Source organism: Rosa chinensis, chromosome 2 (assembly GCF_002994745.2).
Source record: "Rosa chinensis cultivar Old Blush chromosome 2, RchiOBHm-V2, whole genome shotgun sequence".
Lineage (NCBI taxonomy): Eukaryota > Viridiplantae > Streptophyta > Magnoliopsida > Rosales > Rosaceae > Rosa > Rosa chinensis.
Window position 1 is genome coordinate 39,807,506 of NC_037089.1, and position 22,993 is coordinate 39,830,498.

The 22,993-nt window shown below is 36.7% G+C and overlaps 1 protein-coding gene across 1 annotated transcript; it reads left to right on the forward strand.

Moving 5' to 3' along the window:
• Positions 1 to 7,350: 7,350 nt before the first annotated feature.
• LOC112186591 (DNA gyrase subunit B, chloroplastic/mitochondrial) lies at positions 7,351 to 21,329 on the forward strand. Its single transcript, XM_024325057.2, has 21 exons — positions 7,351 to 7,625; positions 7,711 to 7,852; positions 7,941 to 8,021; positions 8,110 to 8,223; positions 8,377 to 8,433; positions 9,685 to 9,786; positions 10,736 to 10,886; positions 11,010 to 11,086; positions 11,306 to 11,416; positions 11,596 to 11,666; positions 11,832 to 11,973; positions 14,342 to 14,440; positions 14,548 to 14,676; positions 14,774 to 14,888; positions 15,584 to 15,651; positions 17,081 to 17,194; positions 17,275 to 17,391; positions 17,531 to 17,584; positions 17,665 to 17,770; positions 20,786 to 20,916; positions 21,090 to 21,329. Exons 1-21 carry the CDS (start codon positions 7,462 to 7,464, stop codon positions 21,156 to 21,158), a joined length of 2,214 nt encoding a protein of 737 aa, XP_024180825.1. The 5' UTR covers positions 7,351 to 7,461; the 3' UTR covers positions 21,159 to 21,329.
• The last annotated feature ends 1,664 nt before the right edge of the window (positions 21,330 to 22,993 follow it).

Sequence of the window (22,993 nt, forward strand, 5' to 3'; positions counted from 1 at the left end):
CAACTGAAAACGTCTTTTCTCCTTTATTTCCCTTCTTCATTGCTTGGTCAAATATCTTAATGCTTTATTTTATGACTCCATCATTGTTGTTTCCAAGAGTTCCACCAGGCAAGGTTTCCTACAACAAGTAGGAGAATATCAGAATTTTCTAGAGAAAATAAAGGGAATTAAAATGTAAAGACCGCAAAAACAGTTGACAGTTAGGAATCCTGATACAGCTAGGATTTTTCATGAATTTTACTTTTTCCGCCTATTTCACTCCAAACACTCTACAAGACTCTCAAAATGACTTACTGACTCAAAACACTAAACTTAAGGGAAAAATAAGGCTAAAATGAGGCACATAATCAATAATGTCGTCACACTTTTTTGCTCCTATCACTCAGCTTTGGAATCCGATGCTTGTCTAGCAATATGTTGTTTGTTTTCAATCGATTGTTGAAAGAACCTGGAATAACCCCAGTGTGTAGAAAATGGACTGCTTTTGCAACTCTTATTAGAATTGCCAATCTATCAGACTACTTGAGAACCTTCTCTGGATAGTTTTCTACAGATGCACAGCATATCCTGGTTAGAGGTTGAAAAAGCCTTCAAGATATAATGCTATGATGTGAAGATTGATGTGCATTCTGCTAGTGCATTTCAAAAACAAAGTAAAAGACACATCCTACTGTTATTAGCTACTTCACTTCCAGTATAGACTGGAATTTTGAAGCTCCCACTAATGAATACGGACCTGAAAGATAGGTACGGTAATTCCCACTAGAGATGTATTCATATACAAGGAAAAGTCTTTTGCCACCAGAATCATCTTGTCCACTACTGTTAATGCAATGACCCAACAGGGTGACCAAGTGAGGATGGTGAAGCTTTGAGAGTGAATCTAGCTGAACTTTAAGGTTATTAGTTGAACATTTTTTTGATATAGCCAGAGATCTGATTGCAACTGAGGTCCCATTTTCCAACTTGCCTTTATAAAGCTGAAAGCAAAATTCAGGAAATAGTCTTCAAAATCCATCCACTATGTTAGACCAGATAACTACCATATAGCTTGTTCTCATTGATAGGCATCGAGAGATAAAGAAAACAATTGATACATGACTGTTGTTATTATAATTATAACTCCTAGCATTATATGTTTGGGACACTTGCAAAAGATTGAAGATTGAGATAAAGGGAATTGATAAATAACAGATAAGAAATAATCTGGAGAGCTTAAGTCATCATGAAAGAATTCCAATGTCGATTCCCTTTGTCATTGCTCATTAACTCTAGCTCTACAAGTTAGTCATGAATTTTGAAATGTGTAATTGGAATTGAAGTTTTCATGCAAAACATTATATATTTCTGAATCATAATTGAGTCTGCTGGTTACCTTTCCAATAGAGCCTTCACACAAAAACATTGAGAAATCAAAGTCGTTTGTTGCTTCCTTCAACTCTTCAAGTGAAAACAATAGACATACTGGGGCACCATGTGTCTCTAATTTCGCTGCTTGAGATATATATATCCTACACACAGTATAACAGAATCAGGTACTAAAACACAGTACAATCTGTATTCATAGACTTTAAAGCACGATGAAGTTGTTCATTGTGAATTTGTGATAAAAGATTTTAAAACACGAAGTTGAAGTAGTTCAAAACCTTCTCTTCAAACTTTTCCAATAAATACCCCAGATTCCGAACTGCAGCACAAACACATGGACTACATAAGTATGAGGTGATCCATAGTAAGTAACAGAAATTTAATTGGAGAAGAAACCACCTATTAATACCAAGCCTATCTATTTTCTATGCCATGGAGAATCAGGATGGATCATAAAGGTGCTTAACAACTACAACTACATTTGATGTGCAAACAAATTAACAAAATGACGGTATTGTGAAAATTACCATCATTTTCTATAAATCTAAAGAAATAATCCAATGAATAAATGAACTGCAAATATCAGATGGTGAAACAAAAAAGGTACCATCGAGGAAGAATGTAGCTAAAGAAGGACCATTTAATCTAGCAATATCAACATAGAGCATACTTACGTTCCACCAGGACATGGCTTTCCTATCTCTCCACTAACGGCAAGTCATGCATCTTTTTGCAAAAGCTCCACAGTAAGGACATCACTTGCCTGCCAATTACAACGTACATGGTAGCATTTTTATCAATTTTAACAAACAATTCATGTATAGAAACTTTGCAACTGGAAATTGAAGTTTCTTCGTCTTGTAAATGCAAAGCTAGAATACGAATCAATAATGAAAGTCGCCTGCCATACGTTAGATGCCATGGAAATCACATACGCTCCAAGCGAATCACTCCCAAGAGAATGGGGGAGAACTCAATTCAATTGAAAACCCTAAATTACTCAATCAAATAACCAATTACTCAATTGAAACCCTAAAATCCCCAATTACTCAATTCAATGCAGAAACTACCTACCCTTGACAATTAAACTGAAACCCAGACCTTCAATTTCACACAAACAATAATTGTGGAAGAGATTGAAGTACCTGAAGTGGTCGATGGCGCCGGATCAGTCTTTCATTCTTAACCATAGCCATTGCCCAACACCAGATACCCTACCGAAACGCTTTGAGAAGAACAGAGTGGGACTGTGGTTCGATAAAGATATGGCAAATTGAGACACTTTTGGGACAAGTCTCCATATAGGTGTTCTAGTTTCAAAAGATATTGACAGAGTGAGAGAGGGCAACTACTGTCGGTGGTGGTACGAATCTGGAGGAGGAGTCATGGGTGGCCGCCGCTGGGACTACCGTTGGTCTTTGCTAAAGAGGGTAGCGGCAGATCTGAGAGAAAGAGAGAGAGAGAGAGAGAGAGAGAGAGAGAGAGAGAGAGAGCGAGAGAGAGAGAGAGAGAGAGCGAGAGAGAGAGAAAGAGAGAGAGAGAGAGAGAGAGAGAGTGCGTGTATGTGATATGAGTTTAGAGAGAGGACGTATTCGCAGGCATTCTAAATAAAAAAAGACATATTCGTATGGCTCTGCATTGTTTTTGGATGGGGACACTTATTGTGTGCCTAAAATTTTCAATAGGCATATATGAGCGCAAGTGTGCCTTTTTATCAGTTTTGGGGACACATATGTAGGTTAATAGGCACATACGAGCACAAGTGTGCCTTTTTATCAGTTTTGGGGACACATAACTCATCTGTCCCTACATATGTGTCCCCTTAGCCCTCTTTTCTAGTAGTGAGGAGAGCTGTGTACAAGGGCAAAAGTGTGGTTCAAGAAAGAGACATTCCAACTGCAAAGAAGAATAGGGCAAACCAAGAAAAGAAGTGAAGAGAAGATATGGTATTAGGTCAGGGGGTGAAAGTTCAAGGCAGAAAGTGCCTGATTGGGAGGTTTCTTCTGAAAGCACAACAGATTCGAAAGACCCTGAGTTTGATGGCATCATGGATTCAAGCTTTAACCTACAAGATGAAGATGATGATGTGGTTTTTGAGCACCATGTAGATGGTGACACTAGTAGGTTTAATGAGTTTGATGTGGAGGGCTCATGGGGAACATATCGCAAGAGGATGGGGATGACTCTAAGGGGTTAGCTAGATAGCATGGTTCTTCAGGTGAGGATGAGGAAGATAGGGGAAGTTTCCTGCTAAGTGCGGGAAAAATTACATTATATGGAGGGAGTTCATGGCAAAGGAGGACATGAAGAGGCCCATATTTACATTAGGGATGAAGTTTCCAAACTATAAGGTGTTTAAGAATGCTATTAGGAAGCACTCTGTGCTCACAAATAAAGAGCTTAGGTTTCCAACCAATACAAAGCACAAGGTAACTTTCTTGTTTAAACATTTATTTTTTTAGACATCTCCTAGTTGTCCTTGGAGGATATATGCATCTACTACTGACAAGGATAATTCCACCATTTTTATTAGGACATTGAAGCAAGAGCACAAGTGTTCTTCTTTTGGGAAAAAGGTGTATCATATGCATGCACCTTTCATTGCTAATGAGTACCAGGATTTTTTCATAAGTGATCCAAATTGGTCAAGAGAAGGGATGCAGAATGCAATCAATAAGGACTTTGAAATGGAGGTAGACTATCAGATGTGTTACACAGTAAGGGTCAAGGCACTTAAGTTAGCACAAGGGAGCCATCAAGACTAGTACAACCTGTTAATATAGAGAGCTATTTATGCTCATGAGCTGAAGAAGAGGAATCCAAGAAGCTCTGTGAGAATTCACACTGAATTGGATGGAGAGCTAAGAAGGTTCAAAATGATGTACATTTGTATAGGTGCATTGAAGAAAGGATGGAGGGAAGGGTGCAAACCATATATAGGGTTAAATGGCTGTCATTTGAAGTCAGTGCACAAGGGCTAGTTACTTTCTGTTGTTGAGATTGATGGCAATAATGGAACTTATCCAATTGCATGGGCAATTATGGAAGCATAATCCAAGGGAGACTTGGACTTGGTTTTTGGAGTTCTTGAAGGTTGATTTGGATATCCATCATTCAACTCATTACACATTCATGAGTGACAAGAAAAAGGGGCTTGAGTAAGCTATAAATGAGTTATTTCCAGATGCTGCAAACAGGCATTGTGTAGGCATCTTCACAATAACTTTAAATCTGATGGACATACAGATTTGATACACTTCAATTATACTTTACCTTGTCATTACATTAACTCTTTGTAATTGTTTGTGTGTATTGATTTTGTAGGATTGGAATTGAAGCAGAAGTTGTGGGCTATTGCAAGAAGTTGCACAATAAATCAATTTAGGGATGCAATGTAGGACATGAAAAAGCTCAATATCTAGTTAGTGATGGGGACAGATTCGCATAGCACTAGTCCAAGTCACACTTTGATCCTAAATTCAAGCTAGTGTGATACTTTGTTGAACAACCAAAGTGAGAGTTTCAACAAAAGCATCCTTCAAGCTAGGAAGAAGCCAATACTTAGTTGTTTGGAAGAAATTAGAACTGGCGCAATGGTGAGGTTAGCTAATAGAAGGTAATCTGGGCCTAATTGGAGGTGTAAGGCTAGGCCAAGAATTGAAAAGCAGTTGAAGAAGAATGCAACCTTGAGCCATGATTTCAAAACTATATGTTCAAGTAATAACATATTTGAGATTCAAGGTAGAGGTCTGCACATTCAGTGTCCTTGGATACAATACCTGCACATGTAAGAGATGAGACATCTCTGGTATACCTTGTGGGCATGCAATAGCTGTCATACACTCCAAAGGTGGAAATCTGATAATTTTGTGCATGACTACTTCACCAAGGAGACCTACATGAAGGCATATGACCCTATTATATATGTTCCCAATAGTTAGAGTGTCTGAGTGGGACAAGATACATAGGCCAATTGCACCTCCTCTTTATAGGGGCAACCTGGGAGGTGTAAAATGGCTAGGACCTAAGAACTTGATGAGTCATCCAAATTTGTGCTCTGATCTTAATTGTGTTTTTTCCAAGTTTACTGCTAGTTTTTGTTGTGAAATGAGGCTTTATATATGACTTTGTTATACTTATTTCACATAGTTAAAGAGGAGAAGTAGCCCCACCACCTGGAACAAAGAAGCTACCTAAGCTGTATTACTCACAGGTGACTTGTACGTGAGCTATGTAAGAAGAAGGGCCATAATAAGAGGACCTGCAACATGAGGAATCAGGTATGGTTTTCCATATCATTTTGTTAACAAAGTCAAATTATGTGAATGGTGGTGAAATTATATGTGTTTTTGGGATTATAGCAAGGTCATAATGTGCAGCAGCAGCAGCAGGAAGGTGAAAATGTCCAGCAGCAGCACAATGAAACTCAAAATGTGGAGCCACAAGTTTCTCAGACTGTACGTGCAAGAGTCCCAGCCTACTTATGTGCTAATCCAGCAATCATAGACTACTACATCTCCATCGATCTCCTCCACACTTGGTTTCAGACGTAGAAGGTGCAAAGCACTTGCTCACAGAAAATCCAGACCAACAAATGTCCCTCCCTCACTAGTTAATGGATCTGAGTAGATTTATAATTCAAAAAGTAGTTGTGTATATGGCTAGACAATGGTTTTTTTGTTTTTTAATACTTGCTGAAAGTAGCTCTTTGGTATGTTGAGTTTGCCTTTGAAATCAATGAAAATGCAAGTTGTGTTTCAGGATATATGCATTTAAGTTTGTGATTTGTGGCAGGATGAATATTAGGCATTACAAGTACTTATTTTGTGTGTAGCCAAAAACATCAGGTACCAAACTAATATATAGTTTGGTTAATAACCTTTTTCATCAAATTTGGTAGCAAAGTATAACCGTATGACTTAGTAAATTGGTGGTAAATAAGTCACTAAAGTCCAAAACGAATTCTAGCAGCAAAGAATGACTAAAAAATTTGGCGAGAATGACTTCAGGAATGAAATTACCCTTCTAAATTTGCCAGCTGGCAACCTCCATAACGGCTCTAGGTACATAACTTCGGTCGGGTTGAGAACCTCAGGTACCGTTATGATATTTTTAAAACGTGAGGTACTAAAATTTATATGAAGCAAAAGGTTAGGTATCGTACAAACAATTTTTCCTTAGTTTTTCTGTTATGTTTTATTGTTATTTACTTATAGTAAGATGTGGCTTTATGCCAACAATAACTCCCTACAACCTTTTGGTAGGGCGACGTGGGCTCTATCATAGGATGCACACTCTATGTGCCTTGTGTGGCCTAGCGAGGTTATGAGCTGTTTGTTTGATCAAATGGACGCAACCTCCTAGTGGCATGATGAAACAGAGTGTCGCTTGATTTGTTTGCGTGAGGCAACATAGTGGGAAAACTGTGCTATTTGTAATGATGTTTATTTGTGATAGAGTTATTTTTTCGGTATGTCACCGTTGTGTCAAAGCAAATAAAGTATCTAGTCGTGCACTCTTTGTTAATTGGTGTTTGGTCTAATACATAGATTTAGTGGAGACTCATGATATTATTTCAGGATGTTATCTCTTTTTTATTGACGAAGATCATCAAGATAAAATATGCATTTTAAAATTTCAATTATATATATCAATTGTGAAAAAAGAAGATGTAATTTATCAAATTTTCGAAATCCTAACCTCTTATTTAGCTCTTCAAAATTTTGTTCGATTTCGTTGTTTTTGAACTCAAACCTCCTTTGATTGTTGGGTTATTCAATTTTTGAGAGAGAAATTTCACTCTATTTTGGTTTAATAGACAGGTAGGGCGCTTGTTTTTCTTGCTCTGTTTTATGAGTCAAGGATCCTTAGTAGATTTTTATTTTGTTGAAATACTGTTAGAGCAAAAAAAAAAAGAAATTGAAAATAGGAGAGCGCGGTGTAGGGTTTAAGGCTTTAAGCAGCAGAGGAGGGAAAAAGGGGTTGGGTTTATCAATAAACCGCTCGACTCGACTAGGACCCGAAAAGAAAAGGAGCGGTGAGGCGAGAGAGAGAGAGAGAGAGAGAGAGAAATAAAAAGAAAAATTGGATGGGATGGCGCTTGTTCTTCTGAGACTGAGAGCTCATTCTCCTAGTCCTCCTTATCTTCTTCGCTTCATGGCCTTACGCTTCATGTCACACTCATGTCTCCACCCTCACTCTTCCTCCCTTGCTCGTCCCTCCCTCTTGTTCAGCCCACCAGCACCAGCACCACCCAGGTGCTCCTCACATATTCGTTTTTGGAGTAAATTTGCTTATTTTTCTGAAACATGTAAGTCAAGGGTTTGTTATTGGTGGTCATAGGATTGGGCTTCGATTGAAGGACGTTCCTAGCTGCTGTGCTGCGGTTCGAAATGTGAGAGCTTTCATGTCGTCCAGCTCGGTAACCGAGGCTTTTCAAGGAAGCGCTGCGGCCTCCACGGCTTATGGCGCTGATCAGATTCAGGTCTCATTTGCTATGTACTTGTGTTTATCTATACTGCAAGTTTAGGTGGTCCTTGTTATTGCAACTGTGTTAATGTGGACTTAATTAGGTTTTAGAAGGCTTAGAGGCTGTTAGAAAGAGGCCCGGAATGTATATTGGGGACACCGGATTTCGTGGTCTTCATCATCTGGTAATCTCTCTCTCTTTTCCCGTTTCTAACAATCTGCTTCCGCCGCTATGTTCTTCTTTCTCATCATCATCTTCTTCTTCTTTTTCAGGTTTATGAAATACTAGACAATGCTGTTGATGAGGCTCAAGGTGGATATGCTTCAAAGGTTGAGGTCATTTTACTGGCCGACAATTCTGTCAGCATCACAGACAACGGCCGTGGGGTATGAACTTTATTTGGAAACGTAGGATTTCTTCTTGTCGTTATATTCTCATGTCTTTCACCAAGTACTCTTCTCAGTAGTTATGGATTTTCTACACAAGTTTTCATAGTATTTTGCCACTGTTTTTACTTGTTAGTCTCTTGTTCCTTGCAGATACCTACTGATATGCATCCTGTAACCAAGAAATCTACATTGGAGACTGTCTTGACGGTATTATTCCATTATTTTTCATTCTCAAATATAATTTCTGTATACGGGTAGAATGGAATCCACTTCACATTGCATAGGGGCTACTATTTCTTTCATTAAAATCATTTAGATAACATCATCTGCCTAAAAATTGAACACATCATATATTACGCAAATGCTTAGGTGTAGAACAACTATTAGATGAAGTTTAGTTGCTCATCTAGTAACAGAAAATTTTAAGGGGTTTTCCCTTTCTCAGTCTCTCCTGCTTCTCTTTCTCTTTATCTATCCACTTCCCACGTCTCTCTACCCTCCACCCCTTTTTTCTTTTCATCAGATCTTCTTCACAATCCCGGAGTCAAACCCATTGTATTTTGTCATGGAACATGCAGTTTCCTATTTTCTTCTCTCCAACTTTTATCAATAAATTTGACTTATTAATACTCGCCTGAGAGAAATCAAATCTTTAATTTTGAGGATGATATGAAAACATGGACACTAGATATAAAAAGAAAACGTCTCTTTCATAATCTAAAAGAAGTCAGAGAAAGAGAGGGGTTAAAGAATTAGATGATTAGGCGAATCTGATATTAAAGTGGTTACATTATCTTCTTCTATCTGGAAGAACTGAGAATTTTTTTTTGTTCCCAAGTTGAAGTTAAGATCATTATGCAAAAGTGGAAGTTGGGGGTTGGGTCTTCTAAAATTATGTCGATGTTTTTAAATTAGATGTGGATAATTCCTTCCATCCAACAATCACTCACTGGTTCTCCTCATCTGCTGCTATATATATGTATATATGTAACATGTTTTCTTAAACATGTAAGATATATATTTCTGGTCATAAGCCACTGAAGAACTCAATGTTAATCACATCTATTGCTGTAAGCCATTGAAGAACTCAATGTTAATCACATCTATTGCTGTTACATTATGTACATTTGAACAATGAATGGTAGAACAAAAAGTCTGGGATTTCTAAGGATAGCAAATTATAGGGTTTTGATTAAAATTTGAAGTTTTTAATGTTTATTTATTTATTTATTTATTTTATACTTAAAAGAACAAATGAAATGTCATTTATAATCAAGTAGAGTGGATGAGCAGTTCATTAAACAAAAAACATAATCAACAAAAACAACAGCTGAAATCTTTTAACAGCATTCCCAACTATGAGCTGTCTTGAATGTTTGATTTTTTTTTTTCAGTCATATTATTTGTAATTTGTTTTTGACATCATTATCGTTAATTATAGTTGTGATAATCATTCAGGTTTTGCATGCTGGTGGCAAGTTTGGTGGTTCAAGTAGTGGCTATAGCGTGTCTGGTGGATTACATGGTGTGGGTTTATCAGTCGTTAATGCCTTGTCTGAGGTATGCATTGTCTTTTCACCTACATTTATTTGATCATTTTTTCTATGATTGTGTTAATATCAGTGAACAAGGATTCATAGGGACCTTTAAGTCATTTGAGGCTATGGGTTTCCAAATATCTTTTTTTTTTCTTCATTTTTTTTCGCTTTATTATGTTTAGTTTTCTCCTTAGTTTCTTCAATAATGTATTGTTAGAGGCCCTATTCTATCTGTGGAATTGGCTTTTGTATCCAAGTCTTATATGGTTATATCCATCCTTGTAAATGAATTGTGAAATGATCAGAGAATACTTGAAAGCTGGCTTATAGTTCAAAAATAGTAAGATGAAAGAACCTTACGATACATTTTAACAAGACACTGGATGTTCTTTAAACTGAAAATCATGCTGGTGCGAGAGCAGATTGTAAAACATGCCTTCAAAATGTCTAACTAATTTCCATTCTAATTCAGGATTGCTTACTTTCTTGTTTTATTTGTTTTAGCATGCCAATATCAGATAACATCTCATTATCTTGAATTTCTATCCTTATTTTTCCTTTCGGGATAAGTGACAGAAAACTTTATTAACCACAATGTGAACAAGCATGACATCAACGAACAATTTCACTTACGGTATTATAAAGATCTATAACAGCTAGCTAGCTACTTCAAACTATCACAGGAATACATAACATAACAACTGTCTCATGTAAGATTAGCCCTGCAATCTGGACTAACGAAGAAAATGGTATATCTAATCTGTTTAGAAAAATGTATATGCAATCTATTTAAAAAATCAACCTCCTCACATTGCCTTGCAATGGGCTAATTTCCTCTCCAAATAAATCACTTGAAAAGTAGCCAACACGAGAGTTGCACCGTAATTTTGTGTTCTTGACCTGGAGTTTTATAACCTGCATTTCTGGTTCATCTAGCCTACTAAATTGCATACTTAATTTTGATGCCTCAGGCATTAGAAGTTACTATTTGGCGTGATGGAATGGAATACCAGCAAAAGTATTCTCGTGGAAAGCCTGTGACAACTCTCTCTTGTCATGTGCTTCCAATTGAATTTAAAGATAGACAAGGAACACGAATCAGATTCTTGCCTGACAAACAAGGTTTTTGATTTACACTTTTAGTCACAGTAGATATGTCGTTGGTTTTCATTCTTCCCAATTATTTGGTGATTATTATTTTTGGTGTTTGCATTTACTTCATTCGACTCTCATCTCTTCCTGCAGTATTTAAAACTCTTAATCAGTTTGACTACCACACAATTGCTGGAAGAATTAGGGAGCTAGCTTTTTTAAACCCTAATGTAAGATTTCTGTTCATTGTCGATTAAATCTCACTATATGCTATCTCTCTTTTGACAACTACATTTTTTGATCTTTGCTGATTCGTTTTTTTCTTTTCTTTTTGGTAATTGATCTTCGTTGATCTTTAACGCTCTGGACTTTGATTCTTTAATGATGTTTGAAAGCTCAGAAAAGCCTTAGTTTTTTTTTTTCTTTACTTAACGTCATACCATTTTCAGCTCATGATCACTCTTAGACAAGAGGGTACGGATCCAGAGAAAATCCAGCACAATGAATACTTCTATGCAGGGGGTTTGGTTGAATATGTTAGATGGCTAAATACTGATAAGGTATGCAACATTTGACCCCTTGAGGGCAACCTAACTACATGTCACTGGGCCACATGCTCATAGTGGATATGATGGCCTGGTATAAAGGACAAATACTTACTGATGTCTAGTTTAACATTTGTGGATTTTGCATTTGTATCAATTTGTAAAGATTGTTGGTTAACTGTTCTTTGATTCAGAAACCTCTTCATGAAGTGGTGGGTTTCAGAAAAGAAGTAGATGGAATCACTATTAATGTAGCTCTCCAGTGGTAATTCACTTCACCTTTGCTTATGTATTTACATTACCTCTGTATTTGAGAAAAGTTAAATGTTTTCATGAAGTTGTCTTTTTATACGTCAGGTTGAAGTGAATTTACATTAGGATAATCTTTTCTGTAGTTTTGAGTTTTGACAGTTGTTTCATTCTATGCTAGGTGTTCTGATGCATATTCAGATACAGTGCTAGGGTATGCTAATAGCATACGTACTGCTGACGGAGGAACCCATATTGATGGACTGAAAGCTTCGTTAACAAGAACGCTGAATAACCTTGGGAAGAAGTCAAAGCTTATCAAGGTGCAACACTACTCGGTGTTTGCTGATTTAAGTGTGGCCGTTAAATGGCTTCACCTTTTCATTTTTTCCTTGTTATATCTATCTAGTTCTATATGTGTGTGTGTGTATTTGATTTTCGTTTTCTTTTTCTTTTTTCTCAGTGATACGAGGGTTTCAGGTTTAGTTCATTAACATTAAACCAATACACTTCCTCCTTAAAAATCGGGATTTCAAAAAAAAAAAAAAAAAAAAAAGAACTGTGCGTGTTCATTAGAAATGATTTGGCTAGAGAGAGGGAGGGCCTGGATTGATAAATTTATAAATTGTGGTTTCCATGCCCAGATTGAACAGGATCTTGCTTAGGAGTTCAGACTTTGCATGAGAAGTTTACTGTTAGCTATAAACACGCTTCTATGACTTCATGCAACACACTTCCAGAAATAAGAATTCATGTTGTTGATTAAAATTGACAGGCAGAGCGAGAGTAATTTAGTATCTCTTTTTGTCTTCTTTGCAAATCTTATTTCAAAAACTTAAAGGACAACTCTTTTCTTTCTCTTTTACACTACAGTGCAATTTAAAAGGCAAAGTAGCCCCCAAGGTGCTAACTTTGATGTAAATGTAAACACAAATAACCCAGCAACTAAGTGTGAAACTGGTACTTAGAGCGAAGACTATTCCAATCGCTGTTGGAGCCTAGATTTCTAAGGGAACTTAGGAAAAGCCTTTCAAGTATTTCAATTGTTGTGAATTTGGCTCGTTGATATGTCTAAGTTGATTAGGATTCAAGGCCAAACCAGATGGGTAAATGAAGATTAGTGCGCACAGGAATTCTTCTAGCATCCTAATGCGTTTTGGAATAGGAATAGTTATTCCTATTGATTTGGACCTGGAAAGTAAGTTCTATTCTAGTTAGGAATAGGAAAGCTAGCTTTCTTTCCTTGTTCTAATAGTTTTAGGAATCCTAATGTGACATGTTTGTAACCAGCACCTATAATCTATAAATAGGGCTGCAGGGAGGTCACATAATGTGTCTGCAGATCAGAGAAGAGATCTCAGAGAGTTCTCAGCTAACATACAAACACAGGGGCAGGGAGAGCCAAGGGTGATAGAGAGATCTAGCAAAGGGGTTGGGGATTAGCATAGGGATTTCAATAAGTACTTGTAATCAAGTTGTTATTCTCCATAGTGCTAGTGATTCTCAAGAGAGATCACACAGAGGACGTAGGCTCACACAGAGGATGTAGGCAAAGTTTTTGTTGAACCTCTATAAAATTCTGTGTTTGTGTGCTGTGATATTTTGCATCATCATCCTATTACTGTTTGCAGTCATAAGTCTATAAAGAGAAACAAGGTTCTGGGTAAAAGGTGCTTATTTACTACATCAATCTGGGAGGACATTGATAAAAGAAGCTTCAGAACTGAGTTTTACAGGTCTGGGCTAAAACCCTTTTAAATTCCACCAGTAATTCCCTAGACTTTTCTAGAGACCCTTTAAACTTCCCACAAACAAGATCAAAACAGCTACAGACAACTACCCCTCTTAGACTCTTTAAACAACTTTTAATAAAGACATTAAAGGAAAACAAACAACTACCGGGATTACATCTAATTTACTTGCATGAGTTGCATCAAGCTTGGTTTATAGCTTATTGAAGGATCAATACTTGAGATATGGTTCAAAGGAGATGGACCTTTTTAGTGCCTTTCTCTCCATTGGTTTGTGATGGGTAAATCAGATAATGAAGTTCAGACCATCTGCTGCTCATCGTCTAGTTGCTGCATCATTGTGGAGAAAATTGTTTAGGGAGACCCAAAACACTTGCACAAGCTGGATTCTTTGTTGCGTTATTGAGTGAAATATTTAAGTATTTTGGCAGAAAAAAGTGGGGTTTGGCTAGGGAGATGTGCTGTGCTGGAAACTTTTTGGGTGGTGTGGGTGGAGAAGAATGGAAGGATTTTTAAGGTATCAAGGGATGAAGAGGTGGATCTTTTGCAGTATAAAGTTGGCTTTTGGTCCTCCCAAATCCTGAGTTCAGGGATTATTCTTTCCATGCAATGTCTTTATTATTGGAATCCTGAGTCTCTGTTTAGCTTTTCTGTTTTAGGTGGTTCGTAGCTTGAATCTTCTACTTTTTTAAGAGGACCCACCCTAATTTGTATTGTTGCTATTGTTCTTTTTAATGAAATTTTGTGTACCAAATAAAAGACAAAGTTTTGTCTGCCTAAGCAAGTTGCTAAGTGGATTTTAAATAAGAATGTTAAGGTCAGTATTTGTTATCTCCTGCTCTTAACTGAAATCTGAATGATTCACTTGAATACTGGTGCAAAGTAGGTAAAGTAACTAAAAAGTTTCATTATTGTGAGGCATGCTACATTGTTTTCTCAGGATAAAGATATTACCTTAAGTGGTGAGCATGTAAGAGAAGGGCTGACATGTGTAGTTTCAGTCAAAGTTCCCAATCCAGAGTTTGAAGGCCAGACAAAGGTAGTGCATTCTTATTTACCCGCGAGGTGTAGTAATGATTAGCCGTGTTGCTATTCATGATATCTCCGGTTTGTTTCACATTGTCCCCTTGTTTTGTTGGTTAAAAGACTAGGTTGGGAAATCCGGAGGTGCGAAGAGTGGTTGATAATTCTCTTCAAGAGTATCTTACAGAATACTTGGAGTTACATCCTGATGTACTGGATTCAATCCTTTCCAAGTCCTTAAATGCTCTCAAGGTATCTTTCTTTTGAATGACAATATGACTTTGACCATCAATCTTACATATGTTAAACTTGAGATTCAATTCCTCACGGCTAATATTTCCTTGTTTAGGCAGCTCTGGCTGCAAAGAGGGCAAGGGAACTAGTCAGACAAAAGAGTGTTTTGCGTTCGTCTTCTCTCCCAGGAAAGCTAGCTGATTGCTCATCAACCAATCCTGAAGAATCTGGTACGTGTGCCTCATTCTGTTTGAAAATGATATGAGCTTCTTATAGGAATATCAATTTGTGTTTTTGATTACTAGGTTCAGTATTTATTGATGGTATTCATGTGCTAGTTCTGCTTCTGTTATTAAATTTATAGCTTTGGTCTTGTTAATGTAACCATATCAGTCTGATTGTAATTGTCAATTGATATCTGCTACATATTTCACATATGGTAATTTAGATACAAGGTTTTTTTTATTGAATTTACAAATCCATAATAGTTTCTAGTCACATTTGGTTGTTTCAAAGTAAAATGCATACTCAAATATACCTGATGTTATACATGTCTCTTAGCAACTCTGCTCATATTGGTTATCATTTTTTTTTCTTTGCACACCTTTCCCCAGAGAACTATATACATGTTTGCTCTATTAGATACACAGTAACTCACTCTCTTAAGCACTTATTTCTCGGTAATTGCTGGTTTTTGAATGCTAATTGAGTTGGACAAAAAAGTTAAAACTATGCTAACCTTAAATTTTTTTGTTTTTTGTTTTTTTCCCCTTCCCTAGCTAGTAAAACTTTTTAAATGTGCGGTGACTATTATCTTTTACTGATAACTTTTCATTTATCACCTACTGCAGACAAAATACATTATCTAAAACACTCGCATTATTAGTGAATTAAATTTTTGTTCATTGCTGTTGATTGTTTGCAGAAATCTTTATAGTTGAAGGAGATTCAGCTGGAGGAAGTGCAAAGCAAGGTCGTGATAGACGCTTTCAGGTAATTTTAACTATGCTAATTTGTAGTTTTTAGTAATTTTATATCCTTTCAATTAAAGGCGCTTTGAGGAGCTTATTACTTTTGGAATACATCTTTTGGCGTACATTTTCTTCATCAATGATGTGAATGGGTGGTTGATGTAGGACAACCTAGGGGTTAATGTGTTTCTGGTCTTAGAAGGTGGTGTATAGGGTAATGATCTGTAGTGGAATGGATGTTTTGAGCTAAGAGCTGGAATTAAGGCAAGGGATAGATGTATCAAGAATCACACCAGATTATCCTATAAAAAAAAAAAAAAATCAAGAATCACACCAGAGGGCTTCTTGGTCATCACACCAAGGTATTATGGACTGCAGAATTTAAGCAGTAAATGATTGTATTATCCTTTGTAGCCTTCATTGCGGCCCTTATGAATTAAGTTCTGGTGGGTAGGTTCTTGGATTGTGGAGAGATGTTCATTCCTAAGTCCTTGGAAATATTTTTCTTTAGGTTACTGCTACCATACTCCTTGCCCCTTTGTGGAGCTTGCAATTGGTAAATGGGAGAAGAAATAACTTTTAGAAGGGTGTTAGGGTGGGTAATCCTCTTCCCAACAATTTTTTCCTTTGTATTTATCTTCTTAGAACTGGAATGTAACTATCCATTTCTTGGCTGCATTATCTTTCCTTGGTGTAATCTATTGAAACCTTCAGTTTCATAGACATGTCAGCCTTAGGGAATTCCAAGTGTGCATCTACTGGAGGAGAAGAATTCCATTTTATAATTGCAGATTTTTCTTTCTTTCTAAATAGTGTTTCTTTATACATGAATTATGAAATGTTTGGACAAAAGATCTTGGTCAAGCCATCCCTCTGTTATGTTTCCATGCAAATCATTTGGTATTCATTGGTCATCAATTGGTTGAATGGTTGAATTCCATTTCAGCAACTTATGATGATTTAAAGTCCATTTCAATTAAGCGGGAGTGGTTAAATAGCTATCAAATAGTTGCATCTTGATAGCATCTCTCTGAAAGCTAGAATGCAATAATAAAATCCTTACCATTTTGGAAAGGACACATCATTCTTTTACCACATTCCAGCTGTATGTGCTAACCTACTTATAAATATACTATCTCAGCATTACAATTACATTGCTCTCTTGTTGTCTACACTACTGATGATGCTAAGATTCAGTTTGTACCATGGGTCTGGCTTTATCATGGGAAAAATTAACCGGATATGTTTTGCAATATATGATTTTATTGCCTCTCATTTGTGTTGACATTCTCACAGTTGGATTGACTTGTTCTTGATATTGCTTCTTAATGCCTGGATTTAGTCACTCTCTTACAATAATTGAAAACCCAAAGCCTTGAATTTGCATCTTTTCTTTAAAAAAAAAAAAAATTATGAGTTCTGTAATATATATACTCGAATCTTTACTGCAGGCAATTCTTCCACTAAGGGGTAAAATTCTGAACATTGAAAGGAGGGACGAGGCAGCGATGTATAAAAATGAAGAAATTCAAAATCTGATTCTTGGACTTGGACTTGGGGTGAAGGTTGACAATAAATTTTGCGTAATTTTTATCATTTTGGTATACGAATAGTGTTTTAATATATATATATTTTAGTTGTTCAGGGAGAGGACTTTAAAAAGGAAGCTCTGCGTTACCATAAGATTATCATCTTAACTGATGCTGATGTAGATGGTGCTCACATCCGAACTCTGCTACTGACTTTTTTCTTCAGATATCAGGTAGGTATTAGATCTTTCATGCAAAATGTTACTCGTATACAGAGAAACAGAAAACAAAATGAAAAATATCATACCCAACCTCACTTATATGGATTCAGAATTTCAAATGAATATCAATTGATGGAGTTCTTGATTGCAGAGAGCCTTATTTGATGAGGGTTGCATATATGTTGGTGTTCCACCCTTTTACAAGGTATGCGTTTGAATCTAATTAATCAGTGTGATTTTTAACAAATATAGCTAAGTCCATTGCTTTTCTCTGAAATGATCAAGGTTGAAAGGGGAAAGCAAGCATATTATTGCTATGATGACGCTGAACTTAAAAAGCTTCAGAGTTCCTTCCCTTCAAATGCATCATACAGCATTCAAAGGTTCAAAGGTAAGAACATTACCTTCAAATGACCGCATATGCACATATTTATTATGTAGCATCTGAAGTAGATGAGCTAAAAGTCATTTTTTGGAGGAAATTAATAACTTCCTGTGAAAAATATAACAGTCTTCCTGTCAACTTCTGTATTCATTGAGGCAAAATTTTCTCCTGAAGATTATGAAACTGTTATGATGTTGAATACTTGAAGATTTCTTAATGTAGGACAACCTAGGGGTATCTGTGTTTTAGGACTTAGGGGTGGACTTAGGGTTGTGGTGTGTGGGGTGAAGGGGACTGTGGTTAAAAGTCTGGGTTTTAAGGGAGAAGAAAGGGGAAATCTGGAATCACACCAGATTGGTTCTTGGAATCTCACCATGACTTCTCACGGATCACTCGAGAGGAACCATTTGACACAAACTTAAACATTTGCATTCGCTCTGATTTTCAGAAGTACATCGTGCCTCTTTTGTAGAGCTAAAGAAGACAGACACTTAAATTTTCATTCACGCTGATTTTCAGAAGTATATAGAGGCTCTTTTATAGAGCTATAGAAGACCTAGAACAAAACCAACACTAAAGCTCCAGAAAACACTAGACCATACCAAACAATAAATGACCCATTAATGGCTTCTAGAAACCCTAAAGTTTACATATTAATATTACAGCTAATGCTTTGGGAAAACTAAACTTAGCCCTAGAAAATTCTGGATAAAACAACAAGAAACCCATGTAAACTGTCGAAGGCAGATGTAAACTCTTCAATCTCCATTATTTCAACATTGAATTTTCTTTATTGCATAATTATCCATCTCTACAGGGCTGCAATCTGTTCACTGCCTCAATGTTAGCACACCACATTGTTTATAGAATTCCAGTCTATGACATAGGACAGGTCTCATTTTGGTGCTTTCAGTGAGGTTTTTCTAAGGCAACAAAAAAATGTGAAGTATACAGCTATAAGATAAAAGGTTTGCTTCACCGATTGTTTGGGATGGGCAAGGATTGATGGGTTTCGGGTATGTTCCATGGCTGTCATTGGTATGGGAGAACCGTTCCCGAATACAGAAAAGTGACTTGTTTGTGGGATTTAGAGATACTTCTTTCTGGCGTAGATTAGGTCTTCTGTTATAGGTCTATGATGTCCAACGAAGAAAGAAAAGATATCAAACCTAGGGTTCTGTGGGTGTGACGTATTCGTGTCTTTAGAAAAGCTGATCTGTGGCGACTGGTAGGCTCAAAGATTGATGCTGAAGCTTTTATGCTTGATAAACGTTTTTAGCTTGAATCTGATCTTATTCTGAGCTTAGTTGATTAATTAGGGTCCCCAAAAACTTGTCCAGAGAATTGAAAATATAATATAGTACACACATTTTGCCAAACCTACATAATTGGGACTGTATGAATGTGAACAAATCATTTGATTCACATTGTAATTCCTATCCTTTTAAAATCTAAACCGAAATCACCTGAATATGACTATAACAAGCCAACACTGCCTAAATGGGATCTGCATGATTCTGAACATGGCATTTCGCTCAAACTACAAGTTCAATATTAATGAACCTGGGTTTTTTCTCTCTCCATGCTAGTCAGGATGGGCCGATTTTCAAGACTTGACCAGCTTAATCTATTTTTGGTATAGAGGGACTAAGAAGCAGAATCTCATAACAAAAACATAATTTTGGTGCCTTGGGAACTCTAATTTGGTCCGGTGGGAAATCTACCATCAAAATAACACTTGGAATATCCAAAACCAATCCAGAAATTCCAATCAAAGATACCCAACTTCAAATATGCTCTATCTAGCAGCCATTGCTGGTGGAGAAGATGGCGGAGTGCTTCTTGGTCTTTGCATATCCTTATCTTTGGTGTTAGCATGTTCCTTGCTTTCGAGCCGAACTGGCTAGCTGTAATTACAAGGAGATAGAGAGGAAGGGGGGATTAGATGAACTTGTTTTAATCTATCCAGCTATAACCACATAGCCTACTCCCCTGATTATAGGCAATCCTGGCTAATACTAGGATAGAAACGACCCTTTAAATGCTTACAAGACTTGTTCACTTTTCTTATGGTGAGCTGGCTCAATGAGCTTTGTTCTTAATTCTAAAGGAGCTAAGCTATATTCACTCTTTCCCTGTATTATAGAATCCTCAAAGTTGATCTTTGTTTAACATTTTGAACCTTAGCAAGATTCTAGTCATAAAATCAACATATGGAACTCTGGGCATGGAGTTCGGTAGCATCACAGGGTTATAACTGAAATCTTCAAAATTCTTCTGTTCTCTTGACTAATGCCCTCTTTTATTCCCTCGCTGAAATAGGCCGCTACTTTTCCTCACTGAAATAGGCTTTGGTTGCTACATAGGAAACTATTAAAATTAAACTAAAACCCGGAGCACAGTAATCCCAAAGGTTATAAGTTGACTTATGCATCATTGCTGCATCCCATCTCGAAGAAATCTGTAAGAAAATAAGCATCCTCAATTCATAAGTTGTAAAAAAACGTAAATCTACATCTGCAGCTTCATTGAAGCAATACTTTTTTTCTTTCGCTTTCCTGATATTAACTAAAATTTAATTGGCTCTCATAAGAAGTTCAAGATCTTTTTTTTTTTTTGGTTACAAACGGGTCCTAAAAGGTCCAAGCAAAAACAAAAAACAAACTAAGATCTAGAACAGGAACCAGATCTCCTGGCTCAAGAACTTTCTTATATCTTCAATCACATTTTTATATTTGGTTTTGTTTTTTGCATGATTCAATAACAATTCTAAAGTTCATTTGATATAGATAACTACCTGTGGTGGCCAGCTCTTAAGGTTGTTTGTGGATTATTTTGTAATGAGACCTTATTTAGTTGTGCTATTCCATCATTCTGTTGTATCAGTGGTAAAACGTAGTTTGACAAATGTACACGCACACTGCTTACTGTGTTGCAAGATAAAGTGCAACATCTGTCACCATGAATTAGACCTCTACCTTTCAGCTGCAACTACATGTTATTATGTTTGTTGCAATGCAGGCCTGGGAGAAATGATGCCCACACAATTATGGGAAACAACAATGGATCCTCAAAAAAGGCTACTGAAACAATTAAGTGTGGATGATGCTGCTGAGGCTAATTTTGTCTTTTCCTCCCTTATGGGTTCTCGGGTAAGCAGAGCATCCTTTTAAGGTTATTGCTGACCTATAATTTGCAGAGATCCGCATGTGTGACTAGTCAAAATGTGTCCCTTAATTGTCAAAAACTTTATTAGAGTTGACTTTTGTCTACTTCAGTTATGACACTATATAGTATGATGTGTTTTTTCTGTTTTATATAATAGGTGGATTTCCGGAAGGAACTCATTCAAAATGCTGCACGCATGATCAGCTTGGATCAGTTAGATATTTAGGGGAGTCATCAATCATGGGCATACCGCAGTGATGAAACATATACATATCTTTTGTATGATTCAAAAAATTGTGATACTCATTATGAGAATATATCCTTGCTACCAAGAGTTTCGGTAGATTTTTAGAGGTTTTGTATTTAGTGCAAGCAATGCTGTTTATTTTCTAACAAATTGCGTAGAAAGCAAAATATTCAAAGGGTGGGGGTTGTTACCACAATACCACCTACCAATTCCTTACCGTTTTCTTAACCATTACATGTGATTTTTTAACCAAAAAATTCCTCATCTAGAATACAATATTAATAAAAAAAAACTGCATCATAAAAAAAGAAAAGAAAAAAGAATACAATTTTTTTAAAAAAAAAAAACTGACTTTCCCATGGCGCCATTGTATGGCACCAGGGAATTTGAACTCAATTGAAGATGATCTTGGTTACGATTGACCTAAATTGGATTGTGGTCAGCTAAGATCTTCAAGGCACAATGGTGCAAAGAAGAACGAACTCCAAAAGCTCTGAAAAGGTGTGGAACGATGTAATGAAGAAAAGAACTCAGAACACGATTCTCAAGCCACAATGTAAAATGGAGAGACATGAAGCTCACAGAACGATTTAGAATTTTTAATGTCATGAAGGTCATAAATTATGTGAAGTATGAGAATGATCTCACATAGAAAGGAGAGAAGAAAATTCTCTAAAGTTTTGAGCTAAGAAGTAGAATTCTATAAGGTATTTTGAGTGTCTCATTCCATAGCTTCCTCTAGGAGCTTTTTACATGCCTTCACAGTACATTTCAATATTATGAGTTTCATATGGCATAAGTACATCTCCCTATCCAAAATTATTTTGAATATTTACGCCCCCATGGTGAATATAACAATTAAAGTCATGACCAAGTCCCCGGCTACAGAGGTAATAGGCTTTACTTCCAAGTTGCCTCAATTTGTTGATTCTCTTTGACTGAAAAGCTTGTCAACTCTGATTGCAATCCTAAAAGTTCTGGAGAAGTGTTGATATTTAGTATGAACTATCACCAAAGCACAGAGGCAACAAAAGGTGGCAACTATTGACGACAGTCTTCCTTTGTTAACAAGGAGGAGGATCGTTCTGATCTCAGGCACAAGCTTTGCTTGAACTCTGCAACATGCAGTAGCCAATAAAAATGTTATATTGATCAATCACATTTAATAGATGACCATAAGACACTTAAAAGATTCTCGCAAGTTTTAGCTCATGGATCACATAGATCAAGAAAGACTCTTCTGTTGGCTATGGACCTAGGGTTTTTTGTTTTTTTTTTAGGGCCTCGTAAGAGCCCTCATACCTTTCCAAATAAGTTTTGCAGTGCCTTTTTGGTTAAAACAAAGAAAGCTCACTCTTCCTTGACCCCCCAAACTAATGGTATTAGGTAAAGTGTACCGTCACTTGTTTACCACGGTAACAGGTCGTTATGTCCTAATTTGTGTCCGCTATGTTTGCTTTTACAGCAGAAATGGTGCAACGAAAGCCATGGGCAGAGAGCTATCAACAAGACTGTGATGATCATTCATATCCATGGACTATGAATATGAATAACAATATGAAGGGCGTAAGGCCACAAGTTTATGATCGATTACTATTGTAATTCTTTTCTAAGCATTTAATATTTATTTGCTTTGCTCAGTTGCTGTGTTAAGCGAGCAGATCAGAGAGCAGGGCTCCGGCTCTCTAGTATGCTAGGTAGAGGACGTGATCGAGGATGAGGTAATAGACAACGGGTTAAGATGCTTGAAAGTGATTTCTGGGGTCATTAATTTGCTTATTCATTTGTTAATTTGACTGATCATGCATTCACTT

Excerpts from the sequence above, each read along its gene's own strand:
- LOC112186591 (XM_024325057.2), top strand. The coding sequence starts at position 7,462 with ATGGCGCTTGTTCTTCTGAGACTGAGAGCTCATTCTCCTAGTCCTCCT. Across the intron at positions 9,787-10,735 it reads TCGTTAATGCCTTGTCTGAG|GCATTAGAAGTTACTATTTG; the intron begins GTATGCATTGTC and ends TTGATGCCTCAG. Across the intron at positions 17,771-20,785 it reads CAGCATTCAAAGGTTCAAAG|GCCTGGGAGAAATGATGCCC; the intron begins GTAAGAACATTA and ends GTTGCAATGCAG.